Here is a 27,497-nt window from a genome sequence, read left to right as displayed (position 1 = left end):
TAATGTAAATTTATTTTTAACAGCTGGTTCACAGAAACTGAGGAGAGTATGATTTATGGAAAAACATCTGTGTGCAAAAACTCCACACAGCCTAAGACCTTCTTTCTGAGTGCCACTGGTAATTCATCTTAGGAAAAACATTGTAAGGAAAGGACAAGTGCCCACTTCAGTTGCTGTCCTACTCTAGCAGGCAGCGATTGCCAGAGATAGTGATTGCACTTGTATGTTTTCATTAGACCTTGGTCTAAGTTTGATTTACTATTTTGTAGTTTCTTTTTGAACATTTGATGTCCTTGGCAAAGAGTTCTCCAGTAGTTTTTTTTTTCACACATTTGTGGCATAATTTAATTGTCTGCTAATGCTAATTGTCTGTATTGCTATAAATATTTACTGCTTCTTATATGCCTTTTCTATGCCATTCATGTTTTTGAAGATCTCATATCCTGTTCCCTTGTTCAGCTGCTTGACCTAAAATAAGGTGAAGGGATTTGTCAATTTTCTCTCTTCAACAGAAGTCACCAGGTATCTTTATTCTTCATGTTATTCTCTGTACTTTAATGATTTTTCTTGCTACATTTCTCAGATGAGATCATCAGAAATGTTCTTCATAGGCAAGATTTGTTAATGTTTGAAAATCATACAGAGAAGTACTACTTTCTGTTTTTGTCCATGTTTCTTTTTTGAAAATTTGAACTAGTTTCTGAACTAACAGCTTCCCTCCACTTGGTGGTTTAAAAACTCCTCTATCGTTTTAGTTAAAGTCCTATTTTCTAGAAGTTTCAAAGGCAACAGAAGGGACAGAGAAGGGGAGAATGACCTATATTTGCTATAGCATGCTGTCACATTGACTCAGGTATTTGGGCCCTAACTAATTTCAAAGCTGAAGTAGGGCCCTATTTTTTGTTGTAAGGTATTGGATGTTGCTGAAATACACTGAAGAGAAACACTGAGTTTTGAAGAGTTGTGCCATTAGTTTGCCAGCAATTGCTGGGGTTTCTTAAGGACTGGTGTGTGTTGCCCTAGATTCCTGCTGAAGTACTGTGGTTTAGAAAGGTGTTTTAATATGCAGAGGCTCTAGGGTTGATAAGTAGGATTGAATCTATGATCAGTATTTGAAAATTCACTTCATGAACTGTGGATACAAATACAAACCAAACTGAAGTTTGATTTAAGCTGCTAAAGTTTCAAATGTACTAGTAAGCTTAAGTTATTATTTGGTATCTGTATGCTTTAATAGTTGTGAGTTGCTTGATACCTGTTTCTGAAAATTGCTTTCAGCAGGTTCAGACTTCATTGCCAGTCAAAGCACCTCCTGTGTTTTTGCTATAATAAGAGGTGTTCCTTGTACCTTCTCTCAAATGATTAAGTTTTTGAAGAGCAGAAAATGATCTGAAAGCATTAGTAACCAGGGTAAACTGGAGTAAGCTTGTTGTCAGGGAAATGGCATGTGCTAATAATAATGTATGTGAAGCATTACTGTTTGAATTCTTGGCAAAGTTTGTCTTTGATTTGACAGTGATTTTTAATGTGAGAATAAAGGCTTTAATTTGTGGTAGGTAGCATTAAGATACTCTAACCTGCTCTAAGAAAATGTGATTTGAGATTGCTTCATGGACCTGAAGTTAGAGTCCCCACCTTCTCCCTTCTGCTGTTATTTCATTGTGCTTAAGTTGTAACTGTTGTTTGCAGTTTTTAAGAGGCATAAGACAACCCTTATCCTCCAATTATTTTTTATCTTCTTCTTTTTTCTTTTTTTTTCTTCTTTTTTTTTTCTCCCCCCAGCTTGTTAATTACTTGTTTCCTCCTTATTTGCAAGTTTTGAGAATGTTATTGAACTGGCTACCATATTAATGATGGCTACATAAGAGAGAGATCTGCAACAAAAGCAGAAATTATTAGAAAACAATTTTTTAAAAACTGGAGAGAATGATACTCACTTTTTAGCAGTACTGGCTCTACCCTAAACTGTTTGTAGCTTGCACTACTCACACACCTGTCCTCACCACACCTCACACACCACTACTCTCTTACACACCTCTCCTCCACAACTATTGTTTGCTTTTCAGTACAGCTGTTATTTCCAGTACCAGTGCATTGTTTTGTTCTGTCCTTGCTGCGGAACTTGCCACATCTCCTTGTTGAGCTTCATGAACCACCTTGTGACTCAGTCCTCCAGGTCACAGAGATCTGTGTTAGGGGCCTGCAATTTCTTGTATTAGCCACTTACGCAGAGCATCACCTGTCAGTTTGCTTGGGCTGTGCCGTGTGTCATCCTGCCAGCAACTAATGAAAATGCCAAGCAATATGGGGGTGTTTGGCTTGTTACAGCTGCTGGTCAGGTATTGTGCTCTCAGTCACACTTTGAGCCTGGTGGTCCAGCAGATTTTCAACCCATGTGACGTTCTGTTTGTTCTGCCTGTGAGTCCTTAACTTCTAGATGAGAAAGCTTCAGGAGGCTCTGCCAGAAGGCTTTCAAAGCCTTGATCTCTGCCTGTCTGTTCTATGCCATCTTGCAACTTTCCCCTTTACCTTTTAGTTTCCCAGAAAATGTAAAAAGGGTGAGAGGCATGCGGGCAGTCACAGTCTTCTTTATCCATGTAAATCACCAGTGTCCTTCTCATCTGGATTGAGATGACAATCTTAGTCCTTTCCTGTAAGAGGATTTGCACTTTAAGATGGAGAAAATGATGGACTTGCAATGAGCTGAAACTGTAGGGGGGCAAATTCCTTTAACCATTGAAGTTGAGTAGTAGCATTATGGATCTTTTCCTTTTAGAGAAGGAATCAGCAGTTTTTTAAATTTCAAATTTCTTCAAATGTCAGAAGAAATTTCTATGGGGTTTTCCCATTTAAGCATTGTACCAACTTTGTTTTATGAAAAAAATCTTTTTGAAAACTGTTATTTCTTATGCAACCAGTGACAGTCCTCTCTGTACTCAGAAAAGCATGGCAGATACTTAAGCATCAACAAAACAATACTGCTGCCTGGATTCTGTTGTGCTCAGTAAACTATTTTATGATTGAGTTGTGATTTGATTTTACCCTTTCTTTTTAAAGCAGCGGGAGGGGGGCTGATTTCTGTTTCCTCTGGGAACAACCTTCTCACTGTCTCCAGTGGTGAAAAAAGAAAGTTGTTGGTATTGTGCAATCCCTTCATCTCCAATGGCTATGAGAGGCTCTTAGCCTCTACTCTGGTGCTGCACCAAAGCAGTAGAGCATAAATATGTCAAATTACAGTCTTTTCTTGATTTTGTGTTAAGAATGCATAAAGGGCTATTGTAAGGAGTTTGGAGTAGTATGAGGCTTCACCAGATAAAAGGCATGTAATTTCCTCTCCCTCTTTTCACATTTTTACCTGTGTGCCCTTATTTCTCTAGTGGAGGCACAGCTGCTTGGTTACTACTTTGAGTTATTCAGCAGCAGGGCTACTTTTCTTGGCTATGTTTCATGGGCCAAATGTATTCCAGTATTGACAACTGATCCTCCAACAGAAGCTCTTTTGAAAAGACAGGATGGGATGACATAGATTCTAAGCAATCCTTCAGTAGCTGAAAGATCTTCATATATTATCCATTTTGGAATAAACCTCAAAGAAGTCTCTCTTTTCTCTCATTGTCTTCCCCCCCAGCAGTTCCTGCATGACTGTCTGAATCAAACTACTTTTCTGTCTCAGCCCAGTAGATGCCTGAGGAAGATGATGTTTTGGAGGACATGCATAGCCTAGTCAGCTTGAGTCCTACAGGAAAGAGTCCAGAGTGGTAAATCATATCCTTGCTCCAGCCTCATCTTTACAATGGGCAGAGCAGTCCCAGCTAATCACACTGTGCTCCATTCAATCTTTCCCACTGACTACAGTCTTGAAACTAGACCAATGCTTGGATAATTATATTTATCACTTGATTTTAGAGTCTATCCAGTTCATATACAATCCAGGTGGAAGCTTCAGTGAAGGTGTGGGGAAGGGATGGAACAAGGGTGTAACCTGTGGGTCTTTCAGAAGGTCTGTTACTTATTGAGATTTTAGAGTTTGTCAGCTTTATCTTTGATTAAGTGTCTGTTATTCACTAGGAATCTTTATAAGGATTTGGCTAAAAATGTATACTTTTTTCCTTTGTGGACAGATAGGAGCAACCCATCAAAGATAACTTTGCCATATATTCTAAGAGTAATCTCAGCAATATTTTTTTGAATGCAAAGATCTCACAGTTTTTAATTTTTGAGGACTTTTTAGGTCAGATTTGTACTGGGCTTGGCTGAGATGGAGTTAATTTTTCTTCACAGCAGCCCATATGGTGCTGTTTTAGACTGTGACAAACAGCTGATTAAGACACCAGTGTTTTAGCTATTGCTGAATAGTACTCAGTGTCAAGGCCTCTTCTGTTTCTCACTCTACTACCATAGCAAGTAGACAAGAGGTTGTGAGGGGACAGAGCTGGAACATCTGGCCCAGACTGACTGAAAAGATATACTCTGTATTTTTTATCATGCTCAGCAATAAAACTGATTCTCCCTATTATCTTTCTCTGTGTGTGTGTACGTGTGTGTGTGTGAAGGAGGGACTGGGTGGGTGCCTACCTGTCATCCAGCATCAGCCTTCTACAGACTTTCTAGAGATCATAAAATTAATTTTCTCTAGTGATTTTAATGGAGAAGGTCATGTAGGGTTTCAGTTTATCTGCTGCACTTACATCCTCTTTATTGGATCAAACTTAATGTCTAGCAAAAGGAACTATTTTTGTCTGTTTTGAAGATGTTCTCTGGATTTTGGTGGTTTCGAGCTAGGAAACAAAAACTAACGTAGGATTTTGGATTTCATAGCAGTCATAACAGCCAATTTCATAACCTCTTTAATTCTCAGGAACTTCTTTTGTGGCAACTAAAGATGTAAATGCATATTCCAGTAGTGCTGAAATACTTTCAAAACATCAGAGTAGGAAGAGATTCCACTCTGTGTCTCTTTAATTCACTCTTCCTTTGGTGGGGATTTTTTGATAATTGTTCCCTTGCCTACTACCTACTTCTTAGAGACTTGCAAATGATCCTCAGGCTTCTATCCCTCCAGTCAATTTGGCTGAAATTAATCGCTAGTGTTAGAATTACCAAGAGGCAGAGGCTGGCAGATGAGTGATATGATTAAATATCTTCAGAATAACACTTTGAATACATAGGACATCTACCCAGTGGTAGCTGTCAGGCAGATTTTTTTTTTGTGCAGTTTTTCTTCTGAATACTCTTCAGACTGTTATTATTTCAGTTATTTGATAATTGATTTTTGAAGTCTGATTATTTTTGCATATGAAGGTCATCATAACACAGACATCTTTGGGTTTTTTCTTAAATATGACATTCCTTTTTATTCTCTGTTTTGGGCTGAAGAGAAGTCTAAAAGGAAGTTGATAAAAATGCTCATAGTGATGGTCACTCTGTTGGGAAGGAAGGTATTCTTGTCTGGTTTTCAGCTTGACTTAAAAAGGCTTATGAAGGACCTCATTGGTGTGATGTCCCAGATCTGTTAACAGTTTAAGACTTGGAATAAACTGGAAGAAAAATTGCAAACACCCACTGAAAAGTTTCTATTCGTAGGACCTATTCTGGGCTTAGATGCCATTGTAGGACAAGTTTTAAAAAAGGCTACTATTAATAAAGTTTCTCTTTCCAAAGTATCTTTTCTCCTTTCTTCTGAAGCTAATGGGTCTGAGGTATTCTTCAAGATTTTGGAAACTTAAGATACAGACAGCTGTATTTATAGTATGAATTCTTCCAGAAAATATTTTTCTGTCGTTGGTGTCAAAGCAACATAAAGTATTCTCTCAATTTTTGAGAGTTTGATGATGATTATTTTCAGTGTGTATGTGTCAGATTCAGTGGACACTGCAAATTTTGTATATGATAGTCTGAAGCTCCTTAAAAAGGGCAGATGCACATGGGTGTTCTGAACTGGAGGTGTAAAGGTGGCTGCTGGTTAAACTCCTGCAAACATGTTTACCTGCAAAGCTCAAAAAAGGGGTGCTTTTAAGGTATGGAAACCTACTAAAGATACCCTTTAAATGGGGAATTTTCAGATCATGGTGTTTTTAGTAAATAAACCTGTTTGCCTGAAAACACTGGGCAGATTATTTTTCTGGCAGATTAGGAGCATACAGGAACAAGCAGTACAGTTTTTGGCTGCTTTCTTAAAATTGCCTTGGATGGTCATCTGATACTAAGGGAACATGAACTGCAAAGCCAAAAAAGCTTAATGGGTGCTGATGGCTGCAGTTTGCACCAGACTTTGGTTGTTATGAAACTAGTGTTCACATTACATTTACCTTATAGAAAATACATATAAAATTACAACTCCTTGAGTTAGGAATCACTACAGTCATTATGGCAGAGTGCTCCTTTACTATGAGGTAATATTAAACCAGTATATAAGTTTCTTCATAGAAGGTAATTTTGAAATTCTATGTATTCTTTCAAGACCATACAGACTACGATTATGCAGGCCAGGTATTAAAATAAGTTTTATTAGATTTAAATAATGTTTATGCTGAAAAGCATCTTTGTTTCCTTTTGTTGGATTTTATTAAGTATCCTGGAAGTATACCAATTCAGGCTTCTGAGAAAGAGGGACCTGAACTAGACTCCCGCCAGTTTAACAGGAGCCTGCACTGATACTTGTACCTAAAGAATTATGGTTGGTATAGGCTTTCCCCCTTCCTTTTGGCAGTCTAAAGAGTTGGTACATTTGCCGAGTTAGACTTTCACTTACTCATTTCATTAAAAGCTCCTGGTTTTACTTGCTATGAAATTGCTGTTTCCTAAGCTGTGTTACATTGATGATACAAGTAGAACACATGGATTGATGAAATGGTTACTCTGTGTGTACTGTGACTTTTAAAAAATACTGATTGGTTTCTTTAGGTAGTTTGATTAAAAATTTTAATTTTAACATTTGTATCATGTCAACATCCTGTGTTGCAATAATATATTTTAATATATTATATATAGTATATTTATACTTATTATGTATTTTAACATATGCAAGAATATATTTTAATTATACAAGATTAACTCTTGTGATCTTAAGCTTGTAAACATCAAGATTTGTAAATGTATCCACAATTATGACAGTTTTGCAGTATAACCAATTTATTTGGTTACAGCTGAAAATGTATGGCTGAGTGATTCATATGTTTTATGTAGCCTTCATCAACAACGTTGATGTAATTGCCTGAAGTTACTTAAGCTTTCTCTTCTTTATTGTATGTTACTGATGGAATCCTTTGTAGATGTGTAGTCTGCATCTTTCTCTTATTGATTCTTCTATGCCCATGGCACATCAGGGCTTATATTTTCTGCATTGCAAAAAGCTCTTTCTGTGACATTCAAGAACTGGTTTTCATGCTGACTTCATTTGTTGTCATGAAATTGCCATGCATTTGATTGTGTTATTTTTGTACAAAATGATATAATTACAATTTGTTTAGAAATATGGATGTAAGATGGACTGTTGATGGATCTGCGGTACATAGAAGAAGTTATTTTGTAGGTTAGGAAGGTTCTTGCATTTGGCAAGAGGCTGCTTGGAGACTGTTTTCCTTCCCCTTGTGCATTTTTTCCTCTTTTATTGTCTGCTGTTTGAGTATATATTGAGTTGTCTTCTGCCCTATTTCTTCAGATAAGAGACTGTGTACTGTGACCATCAGCCAGTTAAAGGAAAACAGGTTTTTTTTTTTTGCTTGGTCCTACCCCTATTGCTGCATTGGCATGCAGAAGATGCCCTACTGTGGAGGATGATGTCTGAGGCTGGTTCTGAAAAATCGTAGGTCTCGACACATGGTGCTCAGAAAACTATGCTTGTAAGTATGGAAATGCTGTCCCTGGTAGTCCTGGGATATTCTACCAAGAAAGAAGTGCTCATGCAAATGAAGTTTATTTCGAGGTTTACTGTGGGCTGAGTTACACATTTTTCTCCAGACATCTTGCCTTAGTTTTGCTTGCATCAATCTACACATTTATATAAAGATGACTGGCTCAGTATAATTCATGAAGTTACTCACTTCTGAGCTGTAAGTGTAGATGGCACTTTTACACTACATTAAGGTTTCTACGTCAGGGGGTGCTTATCAGGTAAACTAAATGAAGTAAAAGGGAGATGACAGAAGGCTGTTATAGGTGTAAATTTAGGTGAACAGTCAAGTCACCTAACAGGGTTTTTCTGAAAGTCTTAAGTGCTTTTTAATGATACCATTCACTACAATTAAAAAGAGAAGTGATGGCTAACATTTCACTGCTTTTTTGCAAAGGTTTGTTAGTTTATAGGACAGAGAAATCACAATTTTAAATCAAATTCTGTAATGCAATTTTAAAAAATATATAATTACATTAAAATCCTTTAGGGCCTCCAGTACATTAAGAAATAAAGTTTTAATCCTTACAGGGTTGAAGTAAAAAAAAATGAAACCAAACAAAAAGCCCAACAAAAAACCCCCTCCCAAATCCCAAACAACCCCCCAACCATTTTGAAGAGTGTCCACTTAGTTCAGTTCTAAGGAGAAAAGCCTTTTTCTTCAAACTGCTTTGCTTTACATGTACAGTTGCTGGAATGGCTTTACTGAGAGCTCCTCATAACCCAACTGATGTGTAGTCCATATTATTCCTGATTTCCTAGTGATAACTGGGGAAAAAATAGCACCCTCTGATTTCAGTGTGTGCTGAAACTGGAGAATATTCATGTATTTCTGTAGCTGTGTTTTTTATTGTTTTTGGTAGACCATTAGGAGTTTTACTGTTAAAGCATTTTTCCAATATGTGTCAAATAACCTTGAATTTTTAATGTTTGAAAATGAGGATTAAATATCCTGTAGCCATTCGTTTTGTGGTCTGCTGACACTTCCTTGAAAAAAAGCCACTGTAAACTGCAGCTCAGCAAATTCCCTGCTGTTAAGCTACAACTTCCCCGGTTTTATAATTATGCACAGCTGATTTTGAAGCGGGTTTTCACATGCTCATTGGTGCAGTGCGAAAGCACCTCGCAGGAAGTGTTGGGTTTCTCTCCATCGGGCCGTGTAACGAGTCCCTTGCTGCAACATCTCGCCCCTCCCCTAAGCAACCAGCACACACTGAGCAGAGTGGCTCTGCTGGAGTTGCTTCTGTTTTCATGGAGGAGATGACAGACCTTGCACTGCAGCAGGTGGAGCTGCCTCGGTGGATCTAACCCCGGGTTCTGGCTGAGCGGATCCGAGTATTACTTCGGGCCAGTTGTCACTTGAAGCTGATGCTCACGTAATTAAACATAAAGCTGACTTGAAAATTTCAAAAATGGATGCAGGATTTTTTCTTTGCTTTTTTTTAAAGGTCTGGTTTCTATTGTGAAGCTTTTTTTTCTTTTTTCTTTCTTTCTTTCTTTTTTTTTTTTTTTTTTTTTTTTTTTTTCTTCCTGAAGGACTCAACCTATTTATATAAAGGCTTATTTTTGAACACTATGGACTAAATGTCAAAGACAGGCAGCAAGCAGCGCTTACACAGGCATTTTTCTGGAATCTCGATCACGGATCGATTGAAGTGCACAGGGTCTGAAAAAATGTCTCCTAGCATAAAAAACTTGGATTGTTTTTCTCCGATGCTTTGCCACTGTAAAGTAGCGTGTACCAACAACACAATATCTTTAATGTTTGGATGTAAGGTGGGTCTATAAAAGGACTTTCCTGGAAATGTAAGCTGAGTTTAATGAATGATTGACATTATATCTAATGTAACTGTACCTTCGATTTCCGATTAAAAAGGGTGTGTTTTGCTCCATACCTTACTCATTACCAGAGCTCCTGGTGTCCGTGTTGGAAGTATTGAATTATCATTCCTACTGTTTAAAGGTCCCTTTGAACAACATTTTGAATTTACTAAGTGCTGCATGTAAAATGTCGTCATTCTCCATTAATCAGCATTAATCATCATGTAATCAGTTTATTGCACTTGCCTTTCATTTTCGTCAGCTGTAGAGAATTAAATACACAAGAGACTTGCACTGAGATGCAGGGCTGGAAATGCCTCCTGACATCATATTGATGGAAGCAATTGTTAGTGGCAGGTTTGGATTTAACAGTGCCCTCGGGCATTTAGTCATTTTAAGACTACATCAACTGCTTAGATTTTGGAGTAATAAAACATATCTAATTTGGTTATCCTCCAAATAGTAAACAGAATATATTCTGTGTTGTTAAAACTGTTATTTTAACTGAAGTCATTGTGTAACATGAAGGATATGATGAGAGCACAAAGTACTGGAAAGCCCCTTGAAAATTAAAGGGAAATGTGTGTGAAGTAACTTGTGAGACAGAGATTCAGAAATCTCTCAAACTTATTTTGCATATTCAGTGTTCCCAAGTCAGTGCTCATTGTGTTTAACAAAACGCAGTTAAATGAGTTTTTATTTTTGAAGTTAGCAATGGTTGTGTGTGTACACATAAACATATATATATGCATATATGTGATGCATTTTTAGAGAGATACTGCAAAATATTGATGTTGAATAAATGTCACCTAGGCTGGAATTTGCCATGTTTTGAATCTTTGATGTGTCCAGAGCATTTTTCAATTGAAATTACACATATATTTATTCAAACAATTTGGAAACCATTTGCTCTAAAATTAAGATTTCTATCTTTTTTGTAGACTTACACACTCCTTTTTATTTGTAGGATTTTATTGTATTTAAACAATAAACTTGGAGAGAAAGGCACAGAATGAAAATACTATCTTGGTTTCCATTTTACCAGTTCAAGTGCAGAGGAGAGATGCTGTTCACTTTAAGACTAAACTAAAAATACCCAGCAAACATCCAGAATCCACTTTAGGCATTTTGTGTCAGAACTGAGCGATGGTGGCATTTTCTACTGTACTCTCATATCAGGGGCTCTCTTTGTCTGAATGCATTAATGACTTCTTACCTTGCTTTGATTCCATCACCCCCCCAGCCCCCGGGGAGAAGCTGGCCCCGTATGTGGGGTGTGCTACTGGGGAGCCCCAGGCTGGCCTGCTGTGCTCCAGGCAGAGCCTTTAATTATCTTTAAACAAACATGTATTGCTGTTAATACAAAGTAGATACTCTACATCCCAAATGAGCTGTGAAGGATTTAGGTTTAAATAGTTGTACCCTGCTGGTAGTGCAGAGAGATTTTGCTTTAGGAACTTATTATTTTTTGAAGAAAAGTTGCAGGGTTGTATTGTACTAAAAATAAAATACTCTTGGCCTCTGAGAGCCTTGGAATCAGTCAATGTTAAATAACAATGTGAAGCAGTCATACAGGATGACCTGTTCAGTCCTTTACACAAAGAAACAATTCATCTCACACAAATAGTCCTATGAAATAGTGTTTTCTGTTTTCCTTTTCTGTTTTTTTGACCACTTAAGAAAAGAACATTCACTATCTGACTGTTCCTTTTTTGGTCTCTTTTCCTTGGCATTCTGGAATAAGTGAACTTCTTCACTACGACTATTTCTGGTATTTTTTGTAAATGTGTCTTAAATTGTTGTATCATTTGTGGATATCCACAGCATGAAGTATTACATAAATACTTACATTTAACACTGGCTGTGCATTTTGACATTTGATGGAACACTCTGACCTAAATAAACATGTTCTGTGTGGGTTTTATTAAAGATACAATGTCAAACTGAAACTGTCCTGAGGGGAGAGGGGGTAAAATGCCTTCTGTTTTTGTCTTAGCTCTAATTATTGAAAGAAAACAGTGGATGAAGCATTTACTCAAAGTACTGAACTTGTGTTTGAAAGAACAAAGACACAGATCAAAAAGACTTTTCTAATATTTCAAGTCATTCAGTTGATCACATATTGAGGCCTAATTTGAAAATAAAACTGTATGTCCTAATCCATGATCAGTGAAGTTCTGAAAATCCACAAACACCTATCCTCTTCTCTTACATGACTGAAGATTCTTTTGTGAGCCCCAGGCTTTTAACTTTTCAGTGTGAATTGCTGTTCACTTAGAAAGAGGAAGTATTTGAGTTTCATAAACCGCTCCATTCTTACAAACAAGAAGTTTTCAAGTTAACTTCAGTTCTGCAATAGCAGAGCATCATATCTTATGTTTCTTTTTCTTTTCCTCCATGAGGAAGGCAATTTATTATTTTCCTAAGCACTAGTTTCTGGTTTAGCACTTCTGATAGACTACAGGGAAGTTGGTGAAACATATCAGCATCTTCATATACTCAGTGTTTCTTGTTACTGATGTTTTAGCAAGCTCATGCAAAATTTGACTGCATTGTTGCTGCTGTTGAAGTTGTTGGAGCTTATTTGCTGCTTAATGGTATTAGACTGTCAGAGCTGTAAAGGTTAGGTTTTTGAGGGGATTCCATAAGAACTTCTAGGTATCGTATTTTCCTACTGATTTTTCTACTAATTTCCATTTGACATAATGCATCCTGGTCCCTTTATTCAGGAGGGGACATGCTGAATGGAAAGCAGTGTTTCCTGACACCTTTGGTTGCTGGAATAATTTTTGAGGAGTCCTTTCAGATTTAGTTGAATTTCTAAGGTGGAGCAGTGAGTGAACAAGGACAGGTATTTAAACCCAGGGAATGGTGCAAATGGTCAAAAGCTACTTTGTTTTATCATGCTGCCTGCTCATACTGCATCAAAGAGGGTCTGCTCTTGGGACCTTCTATATGCTAACGGAATTAAATTTACTTATTAGAGTCCTGTCTCATTCTTAACCTCTTTCAAAAGATAGGCTGGACTTGTATCCTTGAAAATGAAAACTTAGCTGGGAACAGACTGTGTAAGGCAGGCTGTGTGCTTTCCTGGGTTTTGTTTGTAATTGTTGTTACTGGAACTGTGCAGTAACTTGGGAGTCGTATTGTTATGTGATTGAGGATGGCTAAAATCTGGAGAAGGAAAGTGTGAGCTTAAGGAGGTCAATTTAGCAACTTCTATATTTCTTCTTTAGCACCCTGTCGCCTTTGTATTAAAGCTGTTTTAGCACTGATTTTTTTTCTTTGACTGTAGAAAAGATATATTGTTGTGTTTTAAATTTTGTTTTTACATAAAATGGTGAATTGATGGATACATCTAATATAAACTGGATTTTGATACACATCCTGTTTTAAAGAGAACTGTGGTTACTGCTACCTTGTATTTTTTTTTCACAAAGTTACCTGGTAGTTAAGGGTGTTCTTGCATAAATAATTTTCAGTCCATGAACATGACATTCTTTAATCTATGGAGTACTAGCATTGCATACTGTTGTGTGTATACGTAATTGGTTTAGGACATGAGATTGTTTAAGTATTTTAAAAATAATTTCCTTTAATATCTGTTTCAGTAAGATTTCTCTTTTAAGCATAACAAAAAAAAAAAAAAAAAAACCAACAAAAAAACAAAAGAACAAACCAAACCACCACAACTTAATTATCACTAGGGGTTGCAATATGTATTAATCTGAAATATCTTCTTTTTAAAATGCAGTCAAGAGTTTATGTAGACTAAAGCGAACTTTTTAAAGAATGAGTTGCCAAAAGCTTTTTGGTGCATTTTCTATAAACAGGTGATGTGTATTCTGAAAAACAATTTTACAAAATGTCCACAAAATCCTTGTTTATTCTGCAAGTTGTTGCAGTTACTTTGTTCATCCTTATTTTTGTCTAACTCCATTAGACCTGGAAACTGAAGCAGGGAGGCTGCGGGCCTGAACACAAAACACAAGGAATGATTTCACTGTGGTTAATATGAGCCATCTATTTGTCTTGTGTAAACTAGTTTTGTTAAAGTAAGTGGATTTTTCATTAGTTTACACCAGTAAATAACTTTGCCTGTAGTGCTTGGTGACAAATCAAAAATTACAGAAAGTATAATCTAGCCTGAAGAAATAATCTTAACTATGTTGCATTACAAGAGATTTTTTTTTAATTAACCCTGACACACCTGTACATCTGCAACTGTACGCTTTGGGGCAGTATTTCCATCAGAGGCATGTGTTAAATATTTAGCACTTGGTGGCTTTGGACTTTAAATTATTATTATAAATTCTACAGCGTTCTATAAAGCTTCTTAAAAGTGGCTAAAGTGCTTGGCTCCTGCCCAATCGAGTGCTGGGAAACTTCCAAGATAAACAGCTGAGGCAGTCTGCCTGCAAGTTCAGAGCTGCTTTGCCACACCTGCTTTTTAAAAAAATTCCTTTGATCTTACATGCCCATTGCTTGGCTGTCTCTTCCAAGCCAGGGCGTCTCCTTGGAGCCTGGGTTTGAGTTTTGGTGCAGGGTTGGATTCTCTTGATTAAAAGTGGAGAAATGGTCTGCTAGCCACTATGAGATGGGTTGGTCCTACTGTTTACCTGCTTTTCTCCCTATTATGACTGCAGTACTGCATGTCTCATCTTGTTGTGAGCCAATTTAGGGAATTAAAGAGAATTTAATATTGATGGAAGAGGCAACAAACATTCTGCTGGATTAGGTTGCTGAGCTTGGTCACCATTTGAAGTCAGGTGGTACTAGCAGCAAGAAAGGGTCAGGAAGTTGTACAGGTGGACCTAGAGGAACTGAATGTGTCCTTTGGGTGAGCTGAGCTGCATTGTGAAACCCTATCTTGAGACTCCTGCACAGAGTAATTTGCATGGGATTTTGCAGTAGAATTAACTTGGCATCACTGAAACAGTTGATTGAACTCTTGTTGGAGGGATGGCAGACCCTGGGAGAGAGGACATATTTGAATGGTGGCTGACTGTACCAGATCACTTGAATGCACTACCTCAGTCTAGAGGCACAGTATTGCAGAGGTGCTGCTCCACACCAAAGTAGTACAAAACACTTCTGTGGAGAATTAGCAGTTATAAGATACTTGAAGCACTCAGCTGAAAAATTATTTCTGCAAAGGGCAGGGATAGTGTATTACTTTTCAGAATAAGAACTGTTGTGGGTATTATGTTTTCATGTCCTTGGCTTCTATTTGAACTTTGAAACATTGTCCTTGGTGAGAGACAGTCCTTTGCCACAGCAATTTTTCATTTTTAATCTAAATTATAATGGTATACTGATCCAGTAAGTGTCATATGCATTATGTTATTATAACTACTGATATCTATTTCTAATACATGTCTGGTTTCAGAAAAAAAAAAAATCAAGGGTAATTCTGTGCTTTGCCTAAAGAAATTGACTGATCTGCAAAGTAAGTTAATTTTGGTTGACTGGTGACTATTTATTTTAAAAATTAAACTGTAAAGATCCACTTCTAGCTTTCCACAGGACCCTTCTGAGATGAACTTGGTAATTAACAACTCTTGGGGTTTTTTTTTGTTTTTTTTTTAAGTCAAACTGAACCTTGAGATCTGGCTACAGATCACAAGTCCATCCAAATACTACTTTCACTGGTAGTGCTGTCTTCCTTAAGCTTGCAGAATTCCTGCTTTCTCTGATATTGCAAGACATTTGGTTTCCTAGACATCTGGTGTTTATTTTTGCTAATTTCCAGTGTGATCTTATTTACAATCTGTTAATATTCAGTGTTATGTTTGGCAAACACTCTTCTTTAAGCAATAATTTGTTACCTATTTCTAATGTTAATCATGTTTATTCTAGAGACTTAATGTCAAGTCCTTTCAGGGTTTTGTTTTGATAAGTTTAAAACAAGTTAATTCCATCAAATAGATGAATGACAAGAATTTGAAGTTGAGTAGTGTTGCATCTCACTGCTGCAAGGAAAGGAAAGCAAAAACTGTTTTCTGCTAATAGTGAGCTATTAAGTTGGCTTGGTCATCTCGTGAAACCTCTCTGCTTAAGATTTGAAAAACTGGGGCTTTTTGTGTAATCATTGTGATTTTTCACAGCTCTTTGTATTCACAGTTTCTTCTTTGCCATTCAGAAAAGGAGAAAGTATTAAGTGTTGTGATATTGGTTGTTGTAATAACAGGAGTCTTAATGTGCTTGCTTTCCTCTTTGGAATTATTTGTTCTGCCTTGTGTTTCTCCGCTAATTGTTAGTATTTATAGAGAAAATATATTTGTATTGCTTCTACTATATAATTCCTGATACTTCAAAAGCATAATTCTTATACAGAAGAACTTGATCCTGCATGGTCTCAACAATAAAGGGTTGAATTGAGTAGTGTGGATGATTTTTTTTAGCTTTATTTTTTAAGTACAAAAATAAATTGGTTATCAGCTAAAAGAAACACCTCATCTCTAGTGTCTACCTGCAGGTGTGTGGTTGGGTGCGGGGTTGTTGCTGTTGTTTTGAGGTTTGGAGGTGCAGGGGTGGGGATGGGTGCTGTAGGACAGGCTGTGATAGGTAAAGTGCAGTGGGAAATGTAAAGCTGTTTTTGCTTCTAAGTTAGTGTGGGAACTTAACTTGTTTACCAGAGAATCTTAGAGGTGGCAGAACAGCATTGCACAGGAAAGAGAAGAGCAAACAAATCCTTTCTCTTTCAGTGCAGGTCAGTTATGTGACTTCAGCTGCTCCATTGAACCACTTCTTCACTGGCAAAACTGTAATATTGCTATGTTGTGTGTCTGCAGAAGACAAGAGTAGACTGATGTGTAGCTTACCTCCAAAAGAGACATCCCATCTTGATTTCCTTTCTCCTTTTGCACTTTGTCTAGTGTTCTTTTGAGTCCCTGCCTGAATCAGGGTCGGTACCAGTACAAGTCTAATCCTATAAAGGAGAAGAAAGTGGGCAATTGCTGCTGATTTGGGTACCAACACCAAAGAAAGGGAAACTAGTAACTGATGGATCATTTCAAGCAGTCTCTTTGTAATTTATCTTGTGGGCTTTATAGCTTTGTGATATTTCAGAACTTTTCTGTGAGGGGCTAGGAGTCTTTGTGTTAGCCTGAAATTGTATTTTCAGTAACTGTCAACAGAGTTGTCATGCACTGTTTATCCAGTACTGCCTTGGTGCAGTGTTCACTTGTTTACACACAAACAGGTTACTTGCAGTGGTCTACTGGTTAATGATATGTAATACAATTGTGAAGAAGATGACTATTTTTGACTTAACCAGTAGTAGATCTTAGAATTCTGTTAGAATAAATTTCCTCTGATTTTTTTTTTAATCCTGAATATACTCCAGTAATATGAAAGCTTTTTCGAAGTTTAAAAACATTGCATGTTTAGATGGTCTTTCTGTTTATTTTATGACATGACATGCTCAGCCTCTAGTAACAAGGATTTATATTCTCCAGAAGTTTAGTAGTAGTGTGTGAAAGTGAATGTAGCCATAAAATCATGGGGTGCATCTTACAGACACAATAAACCCTGCACTTCAGCTTGCATCTTTGTTTTGACAAGAATTAAAATGCATGGACTACCTGAAGTGTCTCAGCATTGTCCAAGACTTCACAGGTGAAACTGGGGTGAAGCTTGCATTTGGGTTTGTAAATGTGCTGTTTTTTGGAGGTGCTGTTTGAGCAGTTAACTCTGCATTCCAGAGAACAGGTGAATATTATATATCCTCCTGATTTCATTAATACCATTTAGTAGTGATTTGCAAGTGTGCATACAGCACAGTCTGACTATCCCTGGTGGCTAACTAATAGGTCTGTTTTTTTAAATTGAATGCAAATTAATTAGACCAAGACTGAATAATGTCTTGTGTTTCTGTTTGAAGACTTGTTGGGGAAGCTTAACTTGTCTGATAGCAAACACTCATTTTACTGTTTCATGATGAAGTTAGCAGTAGTGAGTTGCTGTATTGATACCCTGGTATAAAAGCTGAAACTCTTTAGCAGACAAAAAAAAATCTTTGTGCAGTTGTGCCAAATTGGAAGTTTTGAAAAAAGCTTTGGAGGCTCATAGTTTTTAAAGGCCGGACAAGGTAACAAAAGCAGTTGGTACCAAGAGTTTTTGTTATTAGTGAGTAATGTAGTGTTAAAGTGTTTGTAAGGAAAAAAGTAGCAAAGGGCAAAGATACCTGGAAAAGTCTTTGGGTGCATGTTACTGTATGCAGATAGGCAAAGAAAATGAGGAGGCTTTATAGTAGTTGTAGGTGAGGAGAACCTTCTTAGATGGGATCAATCTTTAAGCTTAAAATACTAATAAAAGTATTTCTCACCTTAAATTCAACAGGACTAGAAAAAAAAATAATTCTGTGTTAATCTAGGTTTTCAGGATAATTTTGTCATCTTTCTATGGTAGACTGATCTTCCTCTATCATTGTCTTCTTCAGAAATACCGCTATCAGGATGAAGATACACCTCCACAGGAGCACAGCTCTCCACACATTACCAATGAGGTGACAGGTCCAGAATTGGTTCATGTATCAGAGAAGAATCTGTCACAGATTGAGAATGTTCATGGATTTGTTTCCCATTCTCATATTTCACCGGTAAAGGTAGGCATTTTAAAAGTTATAAAAGTAAGAGTGAACTGTTTTGGTTGTACTCTCCAGAGATAAAATTTTCTGGGGGGAGAAAATGCGTGAGGTGAACTTGATTCTGCTTTTTAATGAAACAGCTTATTTATAAAATTCACATTGTAGATGTTAAAGCATTAACTTAGCTCTAGACATTCTAGTTAAATATGCATGATAGTAAAATGCCTGGATAACTAATGTAGGTAACTTAAGGTCTCAAGTGCAGTTTTGAGAGACATATCAGTTTCTGCTGTCAGTTAAATTTTGGGTTTTCTACCAGAATCCTGTAGAATCAATTCTGAGTTTGTTTCTAATAAATATGTTAATTGAAGAGCTATGTGGAAAAGGTAATAAGCCAAGCTTCATACATGCCTCTGGAGGTTTTAACCTGACAGTGCCATAATTCTCAATACAGCTCCAGTAACTTCAAGACAGATTTGAAAAGGGGAGGACAAACTGAGCATGATGTTTTCGAGGGGGCTGTAGCAGGCAGTTTCGTCTACTGGGTTAGCAGGGAGATGTAGCTTAATATTGTTCTAAATAGCATTATATTTTAGTGTGCCCCGCTAAATGTTGCTTTCTTTAACACCTGTGAGTCTTTGTAACTTGCTTTGAGGAGAAAATGGAAAAGAATTGATATTGGTGAATACTTTGGCTTTAGAATGATGAGGTGAACTAACACTGTGGTAGGCCTATAGCTTGCTACTTTTAGCATGTATTGTTTGCGTGTGGTAATATCCCTTATGACCGAAACTGGCAGTGTCCTGCAACAAGTGCTGCAATACTTTTAAGATAAAAGTTGCTTTGAACCTAGCTTTGTTCCCAGGTTGTTGTGTTTTGTTGTTTGTTTTTTTTTTATTGTGAAGAAAAATCTTGTTGAATGTATGAGCACTTTATAATTGACTTGTTAGGATTCTATAGAGGAACCAACTATAGCAAGTGAGTGTGTTTAGTGTCCTGCTGCATATGTTTGTATTGAACAAAGTGACCTATTTTTACTTATAATTCCATTGTGAACTGTCTGTGTGTTTTCATACTCTTCAAGAGCCAGGCAAGCTGAATTCTTTAAACTCTAATGAAAACCTTTTCCAAGTGGGCTATATTAACTGCTGAAGAGCCTTATAAGAAAGCTAATGTGACAAACCTTTTGTTTTGAGAATGGCCATGGCTGTAATCATCTGCTGCTTCTGAAGGTAGACACATAGTAACATGCTTCCAATTCTCTGAATTTTTTACTATTCAGAAAGTAATATGTTACATTTTGAATGCAAACAGAAAAATCCACCATCTCTGAGGACTTAAGCTCAACTCTGTTAATTCAGCAAGCTTTTCCTAATTCCTGGTACAGTCAGTCTTGTGTTTCAGAAATCATAATGGGATCCAAGAAGCAAACTCTGAATAAGTAATTAAGTATAATGCTTTCCCCAGTCCAGAAACTCATAGAAGTAAAAAATAAAATTCTAGACTGAAAATTTTACGTCTTGGAACTGACTAGGTGTTGTTTCGTTGTATTTGAGACTGTTAAAAGGAATGCAGAAGAAACCTTGGTTTCTTTCTGCCAGCCTGGATCTTAGGAAAACCAGATTTCTCTGTTGTTTTACTCCATTTCAGATTATTTTTACAAAAAGCCAACTGCAGAAATACTGAAGTAAGGATTTAATATTGGAAATATTAACATTTGATGAAAGATGAGTTTCTTATCTCCCTACTGTATGAGTGATCTCCACCTTAAAGAGGTCAGGCGGTCTCCACAAACAAGCAAGGCTTTTATTTAGTGCATTATATAGAAGCCTTATTATGTTTTAATTGAGTGTCATCTAACTACTTTACCTTTATGTACAGACAGTGATGTATAACCCAGAAAAGTTTTACAGAAATGTGTGTGACTGATTCTCTCTGCTGAGATGTGATCCAAACTGAAATTTTTCTTGGGTGCAACTCTCAACTCTTTCTTCCAGAATAGAAAGAAACTCCATCTCATTTTAACTGTTCTTAAAGTTAAGCAGTGTTTCAGTATAGCTACAATATATGGGGAAGTCTTTTCAAAACACTTTGTTATCTTAGATCTCTGAGGAGGATTACTGCTGTTTTTCTCTCAAAATTGCTAAGTGCTGGGAAATCACCACTGTATGAAAAGCAGTGTATAGTAGAACTGAAATCTCTTAGCTTTGTTCAACAGAAAACTGGGGGTGGGTGGTCCAGGTCTCAGCTGGTTACCAGCAATTTGTGCAACTTTGAGTTCTGATACTAAGCTGGTGCCGGACTTGATTATCTCCTGAAGAAGTTAACTTCTGCATGGTTTATAATCAGAGGCTGAAGTCTTCAGATTTTTGTAGTGCATCCATAGTATCATAGGTCCTGGGAGTCTGAATGGCATCTTTTAGAATAAAATGCCTTTGAACTCAGAAAATTTCTTTTTGGTCAGGAGATGGTTTGAAGTTATTGGAATAAATGCTGCTTACTCAAACTTGACTATGTAAGGAAAAAACCCAAGGTTGCTACCTCTCTTCGTTTGGCCTGAAGATGTCCAAGAAGTTCATAGTTTTAGCATAGCTCATGCTGAAGATGAGATTAGCAACAGCAGCTCTGAGTTAAGAGTGTTCTGTGTAATTGATTTGGTATGTTGACTTGGTAGGGACCAGGTCTTAGCTAATAAACAAGATCTTGATTGCTTTGTTCAGTAGTATATTAGCATAATGAGACTATATTTAATAGAGGATGTTATGTTTATTACACTAAACAAGAGACTAATAGGAGAAGCTTTAAAAAGTAATTGTTAAATACACTTGAAATTTCAAATACAGGGTTATTAGTTTGAAGAACAAAGGTAAACACTGATTTCATGATCATATCCTGCTTTTTAAGAAAGGCTGCAGAGGGCAGCAGAATCAGATTTTGAGGAATACCTTTCTATAGCCAGATCTCTGCAGGCCAGAGCAGTAATACAGAACATTAATAGTAGGCAGTGAAGAAGGCAAATGCCTGTTTTACCTTTTGTTCTTGAGAAAAGCTGTCAGATTTTCTGGGATTTAAAACAGCTTTTATGCTTTGCTTGGACAGGCGGATGATTTTCAAAGAGCAGTTTTCAATGACCAAAAAGATAAATGTGAATCCCAAATTTTTGGAGGATGGGAATGTGAGTGTTCTGTTCATTAATGGTTCCACATTAAGTACTGCAGTAGCTCAGGGTGGTTTACCTCTTTGACAGAGGGGTGGGCTACCCAGGATTCAGGTTGGGGTAAGATATGGCATGCTTGCAATTAGCATGAAATAACCGATACTACCTGTACTGGTTTAAAGCTTAAACATGAGACAAGGCTTACAGGTTTTGTTTGGTTAAAGTGGAGCTTTGTCAATTAAAGTATGTAGAACTGTATATTTTGAAGCAGCAAAGTAGTAAACTTGATCCAGGAGGTTTTGTGCCTTGTTTCCTATTTAATACTACATCTAATGCGTCTCTTTTTATGTTTAATGGTAGAGGATCACTAACAGTATATGTATTATGTCCCAAATAATTTAAGGAATATTTTGAGGTACATAGGCAGATCATGCCAAAATGTAATTGTATGAGTTTTTCAGTTCATAAAAAAAACTTGTGGGAGTTCAAGGAACCTCACATTGTAATTGTAAGTGTGACTAAATTGAACTTTGTAATTGAAGGAATACATTGCTACCGAGACAGACCACTAGGGGGTGACGGTACAAAAGGATTTGTTTGTTGTACCTTCAGATTGACGTTTTTGAATTTAACATTAGTTTTTATTAAATAGGTCCAACCAAATGAAATCTGTCATAGGTATGATATGATACCAAAAAAATTTTTGAACTGTATACTGGAAGTTGGGGGAGTTTATCAAAGAAAAAAACCAACAAACCAAAACCAAAAATAAAACTTTTAGTTATAGATTATTATATGGTTTCAAAATAATGGGTCATGGTTTAATATTGAAAGATACATCTATCTTAAATCTGTCTTAGTTTAAAGCATCCTATATATGAAAGGGAAAATATTTTACTTATAGCTGTATATTTATGATGTAGCATGGCAATTCAGTATTTAAGTGTAGACCCTGACTGGGGTTTGTATATATTTCTGTATTGTGTTTGTGTTTTATGTCTTGGTATTTGGAGCTAAATATATTTGTGCTGGAAAGATACATCATGACGACTCTGGTAAATGTTAATCTTTAGCCTGCTCTGTAATAAACTCTTAGTATTTCAATATTCACCACAATTCCATTATATTTTCAATATTTGCCCAAGGCTTTTATTGGAGAGTGTTCCAATATTGGATCCATTTGTAAATTATATTATGGTGTGGCTGCCTGCAGTAACAACAGATTCCTAAGTCTCTTCAGTACTTTTTTCTTTAACTGGATCTTTTTCACATATCTCTCTCTAGAGATTTTCCCCATAATACCATTCTTCAAGGGGTGTAAGAAGAATGCTTGCACTTGGTTTGTTTCAGACTGACAAAGTGTACTCTGACAACTCAACAGGAGGGCTTTAGTTGAAACGTTGTACTGGTTTTATTAGTCTAGTAAGGTATCTAAAATTGCTTATTCATGCAAAAAAATTAATTACTGACTGAATAACAAAGGCAAAAGAAACTAAAGGTATTCTACTGGTTGAATATTTGGCATCTTTAGATTAGCCTTGTTTAATCATCAATGAAGTAGCAGAATCGTCCAGGAATTGTGAGGAATAAATTGGGGAGGGCTGGATGAGAAGCATTGCAATCTTTAATTTACAGTTACATAATTATGGACTTCTGTACATATTTCATGCAACACAGCTGGCTACTGCAGTGTTCTCATGTGTTCACAGAAATTATCATCTTTGTTTCAGTGATGCTGGGAAAACACAACACTGGGCAGGTCAGGCAGCAGGGTGATTGGCCCTTTGCATTGCCAGCTGCCTGTCTGACCTTATGCACAGACCTGGCATTCCCTCTGAGAGCTATTATATTCTGCCAGAGTACTTGAGCTTCAGATAATGCAGTAAAAATCCTTTACCCAATACCGAAGATCTTTTTCAAAAATGCTTTAGACATATGGATTAGTACTGCTTGTCTATTTAAAGCGCAGTGGTGATATTTTTTGTGGTTATATAAACTTATTCCAGTGAAGAAAACTATGACTTCATAATATTATGACATTAAATACAAGTGGCTTTTTTTTCTCATCTTTGAACAATGAGGTATTTCAGGCTAAGGTTGAATGTGGTTCCCCACTGAAAAAGATGACAATTTTATCCCTAATTTTCAGCTTCAAGAATCTTTTTGCCAGCAACTGATGCTGGATTCAAAACTTAATTTCATAATGTCCTTAATACCTTTGAACCAGTGGCTTTTCCCCATGTCAGTGCCCCTCTTCTTTATCTGTGTTTACCTAGCAGTGACACATCTGGCAGAAATTAAAATTCTTCAGTCTGTTTTCAATAAAATAGTCCTGTATTGGAATAAAAGCAGTGAAACAGAATTTGCTTTCTTGTTCTATGGCTCTCTGAACTGTTGGAGCTTGGGATGATACTGTAGGGATGGAACAATTATTCCATGTTTACACTACTAGCTACAGAGACAGCTGGACTTTTTGTTTGACCTAGCGCAGTCATGTGCTTGTTGGGTGGGATGTGTGTTCTTTAGCCTTACCTGCCCTCTCACTTAGAAGTAGTGGCCCCTTTTTTGTGCCAGATAACCAATACTTAAGTGTAGTGTACATACTGTTTCTAGATGTTATTAATAATACATGTAGATGGTACCCAAACCCTCTGCGTCCTGAGGTTTGCAATTGTACAGCAAATACAGCAGTCCAGTTGGTTACATGCACTGTGGTTTTCCTCCAGAAAATAAATGTGTATGCCCACTCAGTATGTGCCTGCTTGTTTTTATATTTAGGCATCTTTGGAAAAGTATTTCTAGGACCTAATGGAATTTAAACTTAATGGATTTAAATTAACTCTGGTATGAAACTGCCTCTCCATAAGTGCTGCAGTGCTATATAACAGTCAAGTACAGTGTGATATGAAATATGACAAGGTGGTGCTTGCTCTTAAAATAGCATTCAGAAGGGAGAGGAGAAATGAGAACTCGGTCTCATTTCTGTACTGGCAGAACATGGTGAAGCAATTCTGACGAGCAGAATCCAGGAGTAGTATCCAGACATTACAAATGAGAAAGTAATAAAAGCTTTGCAAAGAGAATTTCTGCTGCTAAAATACTTTAGAGCTTATCCATAAAATGGTCTTGTTGATGTAGATTTTCTTAGATGCACACAATAGAATTTCTCCAAAAAAGCTTATGGAGAAATACAACCCATCATGGAAGAAGAAAAAAAATATCTTGGGCTTTTATTTTATTTTTTTAATAAAAAACCCCAAACAAACAACAAAAGGAAAGTAAAGGGTAAAATCAGTAATTATGATGGATGGAGCTTACCAGAGGGCTCTTGGAAGAAGTTGTGCTCTCATTGCCTCATCTCAGACAAATGAGAGCTCAGAGTTATAACAGATTAATGGAATAATCATTGCAGCACTCAAGTTACACTCAAAAAGGCAAAGGGAATACAACAAATATGTTGGGAAGCAAATAGTAATAAAACTGCATTATTTTATCACTCTACATATCTGCACTGTTCCTTATTTTTATGACTATGGCATTTCAGTCTAGAAATAGTTTGTGGAAGAGGATAGAGTGGTCAGAGTCAGGGGCATCTACTGTAAGACGAAAGACGAATCAGTTTGAGTTGCCAGCTTAGGAAAGGCTGAGTCAGGACATATCAGTAAAACTACAGTTGATAAGACTGGGTCACTAAAATAATGAAAATGATGAGTGATTAATTTGGTAGTATAGATTTATATTCATAAACATAAACAGGTGATAGTTGTCTTGCAGCCTCTAAACACAGTGATGTATGTTAGCTTCTGCCTTTAGAATACTCTTCCAGCTACTGAGTAGTTTTTTGGTAAAGGTATTGGAGCATACACTGCTTGTGTCTTCCAAATTCTTTCTTCAACTGGAAGCAAACAATTTTATTTAACTCCTTCCTGTTATTCTGTATGGGAAATAACTACTTATATAAATGTGCATACACACATGTGCTTCCTTTAAGGCAGAATGACCTCCTTTCCATGTGAAAACAAATCCTGTGTTGATGAGCTTAATAGGTTCCCTTCTCTGTACCTCCTGGAGTATCTTTCTTCCAGTTCCCACCATTCCCTTAAGCTCTTGCCCAGAAGTCTCTTACAGCTTGTAGAGTTTCTGCTACAATAGACTTCTCTGTTAATTGGGAGACATTTTATGCTCTCAGAAAGAACTGATGGCCTTTATTATTTGGGGAACTGCTAAGGCATGTGCAAGGTTAGCTGTCCAAGTAATTGTAACTTTCTCTTTGCCCTAGTGCATTTTTAAATTTATATTATTTCCTGTCTTCTGCTCCCATCTGAGCAGGTAGGCGAGATTGCCCTGAAGCAGAAAATGCATTTTCCATTTACAAATTAAAGATCTGATGACATGTAGTTCCCAAGATCAGTTGCTATTTATGATTATGAGAAAGCTTCAGTCTGTTACCTTTTCTAAATGGAGACCTTTCTAAAGCTTTATAACATCTGCAGCAGGAAGACATACCTTCCTCTTGGGAGGAAGTGCTTACAATATCTAATTAAAATGCCTTGCCCAAGTTCTTGATAGGTAAACTTCTGTAATTAAATATACCAGTATGTGCAAAGGCATCAGTTTGTGTCTTACAATACGAAGCAGTTGACCAAATATGCTCCGTTCTCAGTATGTATCTGCTCAACAAATTTTTGTCAACAGAGATGAGAAAAAAAAACTGTAACAGATGGAGGGTGGGTTAATCCAAACATTAGAACAACCAGTAATCAACATCAAGTCTTCTTAATAACTGGTTATACTCTTTTTGCCCGAGATTTCCCCTGAGCTCTCAGTGCAGTTGGGTTCATTTTGAGGACTGAAGAAAGCCTGAGGAAACTTGTGTTAAACACAGGATGTTTTTATCAGTCTGGCGTGCCAAAAAGATGGGCAGGAGATTCATGAACAGGGTACGGAAGACCAGGCAGTTTAATCTGCACAGATTGGTAGGTTGTCTGAGGTGTAGTATGAGTAATATTGAATTCAAAAAAGTATTACAGTATTTATGCTAAAATATATAATTATAAAACAATCATGCTGGGGTTTATACTTACAAGGTAGTTTCAGCAGTAAGGTATCTACTTTTTATTGACTCTGTAAATCACACTTGATCAAAGGCTCTGTCCTTTTAGTGTTGTCTTTTAACTAAAAGCTAAAATAGATTTTCTAACATATCTTAGCAGTAAGGCTTAATGATTTCTTTTTCCATAGTGTCCAGTTTGAATAGGTTTACTCTGAGGCTTTGACTTAGAATATTGCATAAACTTGTTAATGAGACTTAAATTTGTTAGGCCAGTGAAATGTATTAAATGTAGAATTCTGAAAAGTGTAAAGAAAAAATAAACATGAATTTAAATCTACATTTCCAGTGGTGGTTTTTGTTCCCCTGCCTGGACAGTTAAAAGTTGCATAATCTGTATTTGAGTATTTAAATTGAATTCTGTGCATTTCTTTTGCCTGCCTGTCCCTCCCCACCCCCCCACCTTTCCCTAAAAATTTAAGTGATACTGAAAATGAGTCCTTGACATTCTTTAAGGTGGTTCTTGAATTTCCTGTATTACATATAAAAGTTTATTGTTTTAGAGTCTGTGCATATTTTAGCCAATATTCTTTTTAGGAAGAGGGTAGTAAAAGTAATATAAATAAAATGCTTCAGGGGTTTTATAGTTATTGCTGAAAAAGGGTAATTGAGAAATTGAAATGCAACTGCTGTTTGCATATAAAAACCGTTTTTGTTGCTGTGCATTTTTAATTTCAAGGTATGCATGCTGCTTGTAAAGGTAAGTCAGGAAAAGCTTTATGTTTAAGATGAAAAATCTGGCATTATGTCCTGTTTCAACTTGTCCCAGCAAGCTTATAATAAGAATTAGCTCAGGAAGAAAATCAGAGGAATTTTATTCCTCTACATAATTCCTTTACATCTTAAATAATAAATACTATTTTATATGTATTTGAATTGATTCAAAGTTAAGCTTCAAATCTGCTAACCACTGTAATTACTGTACCTT

At 36.7% G+C, this 27,497-nt stretch overlaps 1 protein-coding gene across 4 annotated transcripts in view; it reads left to right on the top strand.

Moving 5' to 3' along the window:
- The window catches only part of DLG1 (discs large MAGUK scaffold protein 1), a 144,863-nt gene that overhangs the window by 33,444 nt on the left and 83,922 nt on the right, over nucleotides 1-27,497 (top strand). For 3 of the 4 annotated variants that reach the window (XM_030455937.1, XM_030455936.1, XM_030455935.1), the window contains exon 4: nucleotides 18,156-18,320. In XM_030455937.1, the coding sequence (XP_030311797.1) occupies nucleotides 18,156-18,320 (165 nt within the window). Of the gene's footprint in view, nucleotides 1-9,429; nucleotides 9,668-18,155; nucleotides 18,321-27,497 lie in introns of those variants that run through there. The other variant, XM_030455940.1, reaches the window with a different exon arrangement.

The sequence above is a fragment of the Calypte anna genome, chromosome 9 (assembly GCF_003957555.1).
Source record: "Calypte anna isolate BGI_N300 chromosome 9, bCalAnn1_v1.p, whole genome shotgun sequence".
In the NCBI taxonomy this organism is placed as follows: Eukaryota; Metazoa; Chordata; class Aves; order Apodiformes; family Trochilidae; genus Calypte; species Calypte anna.
This window is presented reverse-complemented; position numbering and strand designations above follow the sequence as displayed.